Source organism: Arachis hypogaea, chromosome 10, assembly GCF_003086295.3.
Source record: "Arachis hypogaea cultivar Tifrunner chromosome 10, arahy.Tifrunner.gnm2.J5K5, whole genome shotgun sequence".
NCBI lineage: Eukaryota > Viridiplantae > Streptophyta > Magnoliopsida > Fabales > Fabaceae > Arachis > Arachis hypogaea.
In genome coordinates, this window is record NC_092045.1 from 96210900 (window position 1) to 96224216 (window position 13317).

The window sequence follows — 13317 nt, forward strand, 5'->3', positions numbered from 1 at the left end:
TCTTGGACGTTTAACTTGAATTCTTTTATAGTGCTGTTTTTGATTACTTTTTTTCATATGATTTTTTAAAGAATAATTTAGAATACACAATAATTTTAAAACAACTCTAAATATATAAATCAGTTATGAAAACTTCAATTAAAATAAAAATGTTTTAGTTTAAATATAAAAAAATTACTAAAAATGTAAAAAAATTACTAAAAATACTGCTAAGACATCAACAATCTTTTTAAATAAGCAAGTTTTATTTTTATCTAACGGAGAAGGAACACATATTATTTTCCATGTAAATTGAAAGCGGTTTGCTGGATTTCAAAATTTCAGTGCTATCTGTAAATAATAATTTGGAAATGAAATCTTAAATATTTAATTCCAAATACTATATTCCTTCTAGAGGGAGAATAAATGTGATTTTGACCGTAAAATAAGGCCGTTAAGCTTTAAAATATAAAATGATAGAAAAAGTGTATATAAGAACAAAAATTTGAATTTGGATCGATCTAGTGAAAAAAACTGAATGGTATCCAGTGTTCAATCTAACTATTCATTGTTTTTTCTCTTTTATTTATTTTTTTCACACTGTATTTTGTCAAGTGTTAAAAAAATTGAAGAAGATTCATTTCCATTTGGATCCTCTAAATTTTAATTTTTTTATTTTAGAGGATAAAGTGTGATTTCTCACCCTTAAATGGTTTCTCTCTCATATCTTTCTCTTCATCCTACTTATAAAATAAATGATTAAGATCATCACACTTTACCTTTTAAAATGAAAATTCAAAATTTAGAAGATCCAAATCCCAAAAATTTACCATTCAAAAAGAGTTGTGGAAAATCAATCTACTGGTCCTCAAGAAGAATTATGCCATAAAATTAAGAAAAAATACGACTTGTATGTTTTTAGTAGTGTATTTCAAATACTTAATTAGAGTAATTCATTTTCAACTTTGTCTATATATATTTTTTAAAATTTTATGGATAGAAATATAGTAAGTAATTATAAATCTACATCTATATTAATGAGAATTGAGGTACTTGAATATTTGTAACTAATTTTTGCCTCTCTCATGTTGTGTATGTTATATACATTGTCTGAGACACAATTTTTTGTTTCCGTAAAAGTTAAACTGCTAATTGTGATTTATCAAAAGTAACTGTTCATTAAGGCATCTGATCTGGAATTATAGAGGTTGTCAAAGCGCAGCAAAATTACAAATGATCACAAATTCATAACGGAATCTCAACGGATGAACAAGGGAATATATATACGCCATTAATTCCATATCGAATAGCCAATTAATACATATTACAAGACGAAATCTTAACAAAAAGACGTTACTCATTATATTAAATCAGAAAGATACACATTAACGTAGTGTCCTTAATTGCAGATTTTCCTTCCAAATCCATAATAACATATTATGATAACATTCCAATAAGTAAAATTAAGGAAACCTCATTGATTCATGATATCTATGAATCCTCTCCTTAACTTTTTTCCTTTTTCTTACTATTAATTTTATTATTTTAACACAATGAAACGTAATAAATTATATGTGAAAATTCAGGTGCAGTCAATTTTACGTGAAGTTAATAGTTAAAAGGCATTAAATGATTTGGCTGATTTGACTAAAATTTCATTTAACGACTCCCAGTTATTAACTACGTGAAGTTAACTGCACCTGGTTTCTACCTAAATTAAAATGGAGAAAATAATATAATGATAATCATTCCGTCATATTTGGTCTTAGGATAATATTACACCTTATCAATAATGTAAAACAGTAACGTTATACTCAATAATAGCATCACCATTTGTTGTATTGAGATAATAAGTTGTAAGCTCAGCGAAGCCTCTAGCGAGCCTGAACTTGCCTCTCCCTCCGACAACAGCCAGTTCCCTATGCGGCTCCGTCACCGGATTCCTCGAAACCACGCTGATGGAGCTCCCGTTGAACTCTCCTTTGGTGAACCCAAAATCCACATTCATAAGAAGGGTTAGATCCTCACTTTGGCTTGTTGACAAGTAAAAACCCCGCGCATTGCCAATGACGCTTGAGTTTTCATCAGGCCCTTCTCTCAGTGGATCATCAATGGCATAAATATGGCCGAATGGAGTGGAAGCTTTTGCCCCCACGGGACGGTTGGGTCGCGCGATCTCCACGGCGGAGGGGTTTTTCCCAGTGAGGAAGTCAAAGAGGTAGAAATGGAGATTGGTCACTTTCTCCTTGTAATGGAAACCGTTCTTGTTCTCCGAGTGATATTTCGAATGAACTTGGATACTCATGCAGCAAAATAACAAAGCCAAAACTAGGAGGATTGTTTTCTTCTCCATTTTTCTGATACATGGACAATTGAATTGTGTGGGCTTTTTATTTTAGTGATAGTAGTAACTAGTAATTAATGCTTAGATTTTTGGTCAACCGCAAATCCGCAATGGATGATATATGTGGTTTAATTTGATATAGATCAACTTCCTCTAAAATGGAAAGACAAAAACATGATAAAGTGATAATCTAATTACTAATGAATTAAAATGTTTAATATCTAAAATTATCTTATATAATATTATGTTTATATTTTTTATAGCGATAATTTTTAAATTATATATTTATTATATTTAAAATTATATAATTATTCTATCGATAATTAATAAATATTAAATAAAATAATTTTAAATTATTTAAATTAATTTCATAGTCTCTCAAAAATGATTGATTAAAAGAATAGGATTCACAAATAATAAATACTATTTAATTTTTTAGATACATTCATGAAACCCAAAATGGTACCCATACAAGGGACGGATTCTGTTTTCCTTGTAAATGATTATTTCAAATCTAAATATATAAGTATCCATTTTATTTGTGTTACTAGTATTTTTTATCCTAATAATAGGATAAAATATACTTTATGTTTCTAAATTTTAAAAATATTTTTAATGTTTAATTTGTTTAGATTTTATTATTAATATTTTTGATAAATTTTAATTTTATTTTTAACGTTAATTTTTCTATATGATTAATCATTAGTCAACTTTTTTTTTTCAATTTTACTCCTAAAATCAATTCTTTATCGTCATCGTCATTTTTCTCTTTCCTATTTCTCTTTCTCTTGCAAATAACCTCTTTTTAAATTTCTATTGACACACAATACCGACACTACTACCCACATTTTTCAAATTGTAAAAACGTGCATGTTACAACCAATTAGGTCTCCTGAATATTAAAATGACAATAATTCATCCCCAACAGATTAACATGCTCACAATTAGTCCCAAAAGAACTAAACAAAATAACAAATACTGTATAATTAATTTGACAAATTACCCCAAACAAAATGCATCTTTCAATTTCGGAAACTAAATTCATACTTTACAATCCAATAATCTAGCCCCATTCGACTAGCCTCCCACGCCAATAAAAAATAAAATAAAATAAAAATATCTCTAAATAGATTGAATCTCTAAAAGGAGAAACATATTCAACTAAAACATCTCTAAATAGATTGAATCTAAACTTGATGGAAAAAACTCTATTTAAATCATTTAATACTAGTATCATAAATTCGAATACAAAAAAAAAAAGAAAAGCTAAACTTAAAATATCCACAAAAATTGAAAAATAGGGGGAGAAACAAAAAATGAAAGAAAAAAAAAAGTGAGACCAGAGGCAGGGCCACCAGACCAGATGTCTACTATTGCAGCGAAGTTCAATGATAAAAAAAACCCCTTTTGCACTGAAATCTAATGCCTCTGTGTGTTTTTTTTTGGGGGTCATAAATGCCTATAAACTTGGAACAACCAGAAAAAACATCTAAGTTGGAAGAAAAAGGAGGAAAAGAAGCATGTATTGTGAGAGATACTGAAGACGAAAGTAGAGTGTTCATCTAAGTTTAGGAGATGACGGAGGTGGTAGTGGTGTTGTGTGACAATGAAGGTTTGGGAAAAAGATATTTAAAAGAGAGAGAGGAATGGTTCAGAAAAGATCACAAGAATGATGATGATGAATGGATTGTGAGGATAAAATTGAAAAGAAAAGTTGACTAACTGTTAGATCATAGAAAAATTAATGGTAACAATCAAATTAAAACTTATGAAAAATATTATGAATAAAATTAAAATGAATTAAACATTAAGGATATTTTTGAATTTTTTCAAAAACGTTAGGAACAAAAAATATATTTCATTTGTAATAATATTACGAAATTATAACTTTTTCAAATAAACTGCATGTCTATATTTAATTTTTATTATAGAATACACAATTTAATGATATCCAATATCTTTTAAATAAACATTAAAATTTTTATTAATTTTAAAAAATATATAGTATTGTTAATAGTATCAACCTTATGTGTGAGAGTGTTTAAATTTAAACTGATTTAAATTGAATCGTTCGTCCAATCCAATCTATATAAAAAATCGATTAAAACCATACTAATTTAGATTTGATTGAATTTTATTTTTGACAAATCGTATGAATTGAATCGGATTTCGAATCTACTTATTTAAACCAATCCAATTCAAACTGTACAATGTGATATATTATTATTTTATTATTATATTTAAATTTTAATTATAATACGTTCAATTATTATACATTTTTATGTTATTCATATATTATTTTTATTTAGTAAACATTTTATAAATTCAAAATGAGATTTACTTATTTACTTATTTTAACTAACCTATAATTTTATTTCTATTGTTATGTTATTGTTAGTTTTTTAAGATATTATTGAGACTCATTATATCATTATTGGTCATTTAAAATTTGATGTTGATATTTGTTATGTATATTTAATTTTTTTTAATTTACAAAATCACAAATTCAATTCATCTTGAAATTGGATCGAATTCTCTAAAAAAAATATCCAATGCAAACCGCACCACAAGTAAATTTAGTATTCAAATTAGATGAGTTTTTGACTCAAAACCAATCCAAACCCTAAACCCCTACTTACATGGACGTAGTCATAACTAGGGATAGCAAAACGGGCCAAACTCAATGCGCCGGCCCACACTATCAAAAGGTTGCTTGCCAAGCCCGCACTATCAAACTCGCAGGTTTTGAGGAGATAGGATGGGTTGGCCTACCGGGCCAAGTTTTTTTTTTAATAAAAGAATGATTAATTCTACAAAAATTAATAAATATACTATTTTTAAATACACTTCTTTTATTTTTTACTTTTCTATTTTTTTTATTATTTATTTTATTTTATACTCTCATATATGTGTTTAAATTATGTGACTTATTTCTTAAATAAAGATAATTCTATTTATGCATACTATTGTAAATAATTTCATTGAAGATGAAAATTTAGAAAAAGATAATGAAAATTTGTATTGTAATTTTGGCTATTTTTTATTTTTATTTTATTTTTAATTATGTTTTTTTAGATTAATTTTAATTAATCTTATTAATTTTGTTTTACAGAAACTTTGGCGGGCTAACTCGTTGGTCTGCCAACTCACAAGGCCAAGGGATCACACAATAAGGTCGTGAAACCAAAATACTTAGTGAACGAAGGAAACCAGGGCAAAAATCTCTCATGGCTCAAGGGAGTCATCCATGATCGGATGATAGGGATGGACATTGACAATCAACTTTCATAGTTTGAGGTTGTCTAAGCAGTCAACTAGGGTTTCGGTGAGTTAGGTCACCAAGTGTTATTCGATGATAAAAAAATTGTTACAATGACGAGGCTAGTGGTAGATCAATTGTCTATGTTGGTCGTTAGTTAGTAGTAGATCGACGAGCAGTCATCCAATGTAGATTGTTGGTCAGAGCAAGTCAGTGGTCGGTAAGTCGAAATAGGTCACAAGGTAGTTTCTTTGTCTATCAATCATTGGTCGATTGGCCAGTTGGTTGATTACTTGGGGTTGTTGGTGGTCGATCGGGATAAATCGCCGAAGTATCACTTGGTCAATAGGTTCGAGTCTTTTGGCGATTGACCAATCAGTTAGATAGCTAGCTCCAGTCACAGGGTGTCAATTGGTAGGTTGGCAAGTGGTGCGGAATTTATAACCCACACTTATTAACCGGCAAGTGCACCGGGTTGTACCAAGTAATACCTTACGTGAGTAAGGGTCGATCCCATGAGGATTGATGGATCAAGCAACAATGATTGATTGATTGGATTAGTTAGGCAAGCCAAAATTGGTTTTGAGATGTTCAAAAGGTTTAAGTCTGAATTCAAAATATCAAAAGTATAGACAATTAAATAAATTGGGAATAAAATATGGATAAACAGTTAAGGCTTTAGAGTTATCTATTTTTCCGGATTAAATTTTCTTACTAACTATTTTAGTTATATAGGATTTAATTTATGGCAAACTATATGTGACTAGACCCTAATTCCTTAGACCTTCCTAGTCTCCTCTAAAATTCATTAACTGCCAATCCCTTGGTCAATTAATTCCAATTAGAGGGTAAAAATCAATTTTCAGTTTATATGCCACAAAAACTCTAATTACCCAAAGAATAAAAGATTATATGTCACATATCCCGTTAAATCCAGATAATTAGAATTTAGGAGAATATGTTTTCAAGCTGTTGTTCAAGTATAGAGCTTTTTCAAGTTATACAAGAACTCAAGTAGAAAGAGGGTCATACTTCCGTTCCACCCAAATTCATAAGATAAAGAACGAAAATAATTCTTAAATATAAATCCAAAACATAAATTAAAATAGAAAAAGTAATAAAATCAATCCATACAAATAGACAGAGCTCCTAACCTTAACAGTGGAGGTTTAGTTGCTCATGGAATGTAGAATGTAAATTTGTGTAGAATTCCCTAATGGAATCCCTCTAATGTAATCTACCTAATAGAAGAGAAGTCTCCCCTTTTTATAACTAATCCTAATTAATTTAAAATCTAATATTTTAAATTAAGATAACATCTTTTCCTAAAAGATAAGATTTAAAATCAAATTTGAATTTAAATCAGAATTAACTAACTACTCCGCGTCTTGTAACGTAGAGACCACTTGGCTTCACTGGATCCACGCCTAACTTGGGTGCTAAAATGGGGCCCAGAAATCACCCCTCAGCGTTTTCTGCATTTTCTGCACGTGGCGCATGTCACGCGTACGCGTCAGTCACGCATACGCGTCGATGGTCTTTTCTGCGAGTCACGTGGACGCGTCAGTCACGCGTACGCGTCGTTGAGCAAATCTTCAAATCACGTGTACGCGTCAGTCACGCGTACGTGTCGCCATGGATACTTCCAGATCACGCGCTCGCATCAGGCACGCGTGCGCGTCGCTCCTCGCTGCGATCTTCTTTGATTCTTGAGCTGTAGAAACTCCACCAAATCCAGTCGAATGCTACCTAAAATAAATAAAATTACCCAAAAACTCAAAATAGTATCCATAGTGGCTAAAATATAATTAATTCTTAATTAAACTCAACAATTTAAGTGCAAATTCACTAGGAAAAGATAGACAAGATGCTCACGCATCACAACACCAAACTTAAACTGTTGCTTGTCCTCAAGCGACCAAAACTAATATAGGCTTGGGATGTGAATTTGCATGAGAATGAGAGTTCGATTAAGCTCATGTCTCTTTTTATAGTGGGATTTATAACTGTAATCCTGAATATGTTTGGTATCTCACTCTCCTTTGAATCAGAAGAATGTTAATGTCATTCGGAATTAGAATCCGGATAATATTATGAATTCTCTGATCTTTATATTTTAGTTTAATCCTTGAACACAGCAAAATTTACTTTAATTTATTTTTTCTTTGGTGCTTTTCACCTTGAGCCTAGCCGTGACTTTAAATGTTTTGCCTCAAGGATTACTTGACACAGACCACAAGCACTTAACTGGGGGACTCTCTTTGAGTCCTGATTTTTCTTTCAGTTACTCCCAGACAGTGGTGCTCAAAGCCTTTGGCATACTCTGTTAAATGTAATTGGTCTCGACTCTAAGTGTTCTGTCTCAAGGATTACTTGACACAATCACACCACAAGCATATGACTAGGGAAACAACTCTTTGAGCTTTTAATCATGTCCGATCTCCCTAGTCATTGATGCTCAGAGCCTTGAACCTTGCTTTTATTATTATTTATTTATTTATATAATGATTTTTTTCTTTTGCTGTTTCTTTTGCTTCAAGGATTAAATTTTTGTTTATTTTAGAGAAGTCATAATAATTCTCTAAATTCTTGTTCCTTATACATCAACATCTCTTGATTCAAATTCAAATATGCACTGTTTATATCATGCATTCAAAAATTACAGAAAATACCACCACATTTAAGTAAATAAGACTATTCTTAGAATTAAACTCAATTTCTCATGCAATACATCACTTCTTTTTCTTTTTCTTTTTGGATTCAAGTTCAGTGAGTGGTATATGAAACATCTTTTCAGCATAAAAAAGGAAACTAAACTAGTCCTAGGATTCTAACTAATAAAGGATCATACAACAGACAAAGTAAAATAGCAGAAAACCGGAACATAACATAGAAAAAGAAAGGAGGAATAAAAATGAAAGGAACTCAACCACCTTAGTTATCCTAGCTGTCGCTTTATTCTTCAGGTTGTGTTCCTCAATGAAAATGATTCGCCTCCCTTTTGGTGCCATAGGAAGAGACAGAAAACCCTTAAGCGAAGCGTCAACACCAAACTTAATTTCAGAAATAAAAAAATATTAGTATTAAACTATTTTATTTTTTTTAATTTTATTTTACTTTATTTTTACGAAAACCAAATAATAAAAGAAAAAAAATTTAAAACGAAACAGGAGGGAGGGGGACGAACGAAAAGGAAAATAACGTAAAGGAAAAAAAAGAGAAAAAAATAGCAGAACTCAACCAGAAAAAAATAGAAAAAGAGGGGAGGAATAAAAAATGAAAGGAACTCAACCATCTTAGTTATCCTAGCGGTCGCTTTATTCTTCAGGTTGTGCTCCTCAATGAAGATGATTCACCTCCCTTTTGTGCCAGAAAACCAATAAGCGCAGCGTCAACACCAAACTTAAAGGCTTGTTTGTCCTCAAGCAAAGAAGAACTGAAAATAGAAGAGAAAAATATTATGAGGACAAAATAAAAGGATAAAAGAATAAGTGAGAATTAGGATTGGGAGAGAGAGAAAGAAAACTAGGCGGCGCAAGCAACGCGGACGCGTGCAGCACGCGTACACGTGAGTCGCGAATTCCTCATAATGACGCGTTAGCGTCAGGCACGCGTCCGCGTGCCTTGGATTTTGTGCGATTTGCGCGACGCCAGCCGCGTGCCCGCGTGACTTTCTGTTCGCATAGTTTGGGAACCAAAATTTCATACGACGCGTTCGCGTCACGCACGCGCACGCGTGGATGGCCAAATGTGCAATTGACGCGGCCGCATCAGGGATGCGTCTGCGTGACAAAATTTGTGCTTCTAGCACATTTTCTGCCCCAAGCCAGCACAACTCTCTGCCCAAACACTCTTTTACGTCGAATTTGCAAGTCACGCGTCCGTGTCAGTGACGCGTCCGCGTGAATGGCGAAAATCACAAACGACGTGAACGCGTGGGGTACGCGATCGTGTAGGATCGTTTGTGCTAAAGGCTTAGTTCCGGCGCCATTCCCGCTCAACTCTCTGTCAAATTTCATTTTTCACGCACACATGATTGACGCGTTCGCGTCAATGACGCTTGCGCGTCGTGTGCCTCCTCCTTTCTTTCTTCTTTTTTTATTAAATATATCCAGCTCCTGTCCTAAGATAGCTGCATGATCAGAAAATTAGCAAGAACTCAATAGAATCAAATAACTAAGAAAACTACTACTACTACGAAAATAACTAAGAATGAAAAGAAACGATCTACCACGGTGGGTTGTCTCCCACCAAGCACTTTTAGTTAAAGTCCTTAAGTTGGACATGTGGTGAGCTCCTTGTCATGGTGGCTTGTGCTTGTACTGATCCAGGAATCTCCACCAATGTTTGTAATTCCAATGGCTACCGGGATCCCAAACTAGGCGCATAACGCCTTTGAGCAAGTTGAAGCAATTGACAAGGTTCCAAGAGTGTTGATTGTGGGAATGAATTCCAGGGTCCCATACCTTGCTTTTACACCCGTCTTCTTGTGTATCACCATTGTTTTCACTGGATGGCAAGCAATCTGAATTCTCACAGAGACATCCAAACAACCTTCTAGACCCATTTAAGTGAGCTCTACACCAATCCTTGCACTTCGATTTGGAGCATGCAACCATACTAAACCTTGCTTGATAACTCTTACCACTAACCATCTTCCTCTTATTCCCAATGCCACAAAGAGCTCTAAGTTGACCATCCGTCTTTAGTAGCCCATATTCAAGTGGGAAAGTACAGGTTAAGGATAGGAATTTTACCCACTTGAATGTTGTATTGGATGGTGATGGCTTTGGAAGAGGTCTTGCAAGCTCCACTCCCTTGTGTTCTTCTTTGAATTTTTCCACCTCTTTGCAAGCTTTCTCAATTTCAACTTCTTCCTCTTGGTAGCTTTCTTCTAATGCAATCTCTTCTTCATTACTTACCAAGGGCATTGGAGGTTGTGCATATTCCTTTTCTTCTAATTGCTTGCTTATTTGGCTCATTTGCACTTCCAAATTTCTTATTGAGGCTCTGGTTTCCTGCATAAAACTTTTCAAGATTGCTTCCAAATCATTGTTCTGTTGGGGCTGAGAAGACTGAAACTGGTGGTTATTAGAATTATTCTGTTGAAAAACACCCTGAGAACTATGATTAAAATTTTGTGGCCTCTAAGGTTGCTCTCCCCACCCAAAATTTGGGTGATTTCTCCACCCCTGATTATAGGTGTTAGAATAGGGATTATTATTGAAATTTCTAGGAGCACTCCCCATGTAATTGACCTCTTGAAAAGGGTTTTGGGTGTTGATAGTTGGAACTTGCATGCCACTCATCTGTTGAGTAAGTAGACTTAATTGCTGAGTCATAAGCTTGTTCTGGGCAAGAATAGCATTAAGAGTTTCTACTTCCATAACACTCTTCTTCTGAGAAGTCTCAATATCTGATGGTGGCTCTTGACATGGGTAGAAAGATGCTGGTTCTTGGTAGTTAGAACATGGAGCATTGAAGTTTCTTTGGTTTTGGCTTTGCCAACCAAAATTTTGATAGTTCCTCCATCCACCATAGTATGAATCACTACTTGGGTGTAAGTAGTAACCCATGTGATCTCTTTCCATTATTTTTCCTTAGCACAAAACACCAAAAAGGATTAAACGCACCATGTGGTAAACAGGAAAGCAAAGAAGACAAAACAGAAATATTTTTTTTTGAAAATTCAAAGCAAAAATTTTTAAATAAAATTAAAACTAAAACGCCTATTCTAAGCAATCAAACAACTAATAGTTATTAATCACAATCAATCCCCGGCAATGGCACCAAAAGCTTGGTGCGGAATTTATAACCCACACTTACTAACCGACAAGTGCACTGGGTCATACCAAGTAATACCTTACGTGAGTAATGGTCGATCCCACGAGGATTGATGGATCAAGCAATAATGCTTGATTGATTGGATTAGTTAGGCAAGCAGAAATTGGTTTTGAGATGTTCAAAAGGTTTAAGTTCAAATTCAAAATATCAAAAGTATAGACAATTAAATAAATTAAGAATAAAATATGGATAAACAGTTAAGGCTTTAGAGTTATCTATTTTTCCGGATTAACTTTTCTTACTAACTATTTTAATTATGTAGGATTTAATTTATGGCAAACTATATGTGACTAGACCCTAATTCCTTAGACCTTCTTAGTCTCCTCTAAAATTCATTAACTGCCAATTCCTTGGTCAATCAATTCCAATTAAAGGGTACATGATCAAATTCTAGTTTGCTGATAAACCCCGTTTTGACGGTTTATCTTGTATTGATTTTAAGAGCTTTTATCACCTTTTACCCACATTTATTCAATGAAATAGCATGGTTTTGTGATTGTCTCCTTATTTGTGCTTAGATGTGAAAACATGCTTTTAAACCCTTGATTTGATGGTTTCAATCTCCCTTTGATTCCACTAGATGCCTTGATATGTTTGTTAGTGATTTCAGATTGAAAAGGCTAGGAATGGATCAAAGGAGTGAAGAGGGAAAGCATGCAAAGTGGAGAAATCATGAAAAGTCAAAGAAGTTGAACTCGCCCATGGACGCGCACGCGCACCTGGCGCTTGCGCGCACCTGCGAATTACCCCATGGACGCGTACGCGTGCTGTGCGCGTACGCGTCGGTGCTGGTTTATGATTTTTTAATGAAAACGTGGCCAACAAATTCTGAAGGGTTGTGGGGCCTAATCTCAACCAACTTTGGCGCCAAAAATGCTATTTAAAGCTAAGGATTGAAGAGCAAAGGGATTTTCATTCATTACACACTCATTAGGATTAGTTTAGAAGTAGTTTCTAGAGAGAGAAGCTCTCACTTCTCTCTAGGATTAGGATTAGGATTAGGTTTAGTTCTTAGATCTAGAAAGTAATAAAAGGGGACAAAATGCCCCAAAGCAAGGTCCAATAAAACTCAATGCATATGTGTTGTGAAATGAAAAGAAATTGCATGAGTATGTGAAAAAGTGAGAAATGGGTAGTTAGGTTAGAACTTAATTGTATAGGATGTCATAGGTTAGGTGGGAAGTTTAAGCTTATCAAAGATTCAAATTTCAAGCACACTTAACCATATATGCATCATACCTTGACCCTAACCCCATTACAACCTAAGGAAAAGACCTCATGATAGATGTATGCATGCATGAGATATATGTTGATTGTTAGAAGAATAACAAATCTTGGAAAGCACGATTAGAGGAGAGTTAAGTGAATCAACCCTAAACACTTGAGCGAATAGAGTGCAAACACTTCCGGTGAGGGTTCGATGCTCAATTACATGTTTTCACCTACAATCATCACTCTTCATGCAAGTTTGTAAAAATATTTAATAGCTCAATTCAATTGTGGATTAGACCTGCTAGTCCTTAGACCTTGTGCATATATGCTTCTTGGGAATTGATTTATTTTGACTAAGCAAATTGCATTCATTTAGATAGTTGCATATAGGTAGATTGCATTTAGTTAGTTTCCATTGAATAAATGCCATACCCTTACTTCATTCTTGGTTTTAGCATGAGGATATGCTTGGTTTAAGTGTGGGAAGGTTGATAAACCCCATTTGTAGGGTTTATCTTGTGCTTGATTTAAGGGATTTTATGACCTTTTACCCACATTTATTCAATGAAATAGCATGGTTTTATAACTTCTCCCTTAATTGTGCTTAAGAGTGAAAACATGCTTTTTAGGACTTAAAATAGCTAAATCTAATTCTCCTTGATTCCATTAGATGCCTTGA

At 33.5% G+C, this 13317-nt stretch overlaps 1 protein-coding gene across 1 annotated transcript; it reads right to left on the reverse strand.

Moving 5' to 3' along the window:
- Window positions 1–1715: 1715 nt before the first annotated feature.
- Window positions 1716–2326, reverse strand: LOC112718310 (dirigent protein 4). Its single transcript, XM_025770106.3, has one exon. It carries the CDS (start codon window positions 2282–2284, stop codon window positions 1766–1768), a length of 519 nt encoding a protein of 172 aa, XP_025625891.2. The 5' UTR covers window positions 2285–2326; the 3' UTR covers window positions 1716–1765.
- Between the last annotated feature and the right edge of the window lie 10991 nt (window positions 2327–13317).

Bases quoted from the DNA above. Each gene is read 5' to 3' on its own strand.
- LOC112718310 (XM_025770106.3), bottom strand. From the start codon at position 2,284: ATGAGTATCCAAGTTCATTCGAAATATCACTCGGAGAACAAGAACGGT.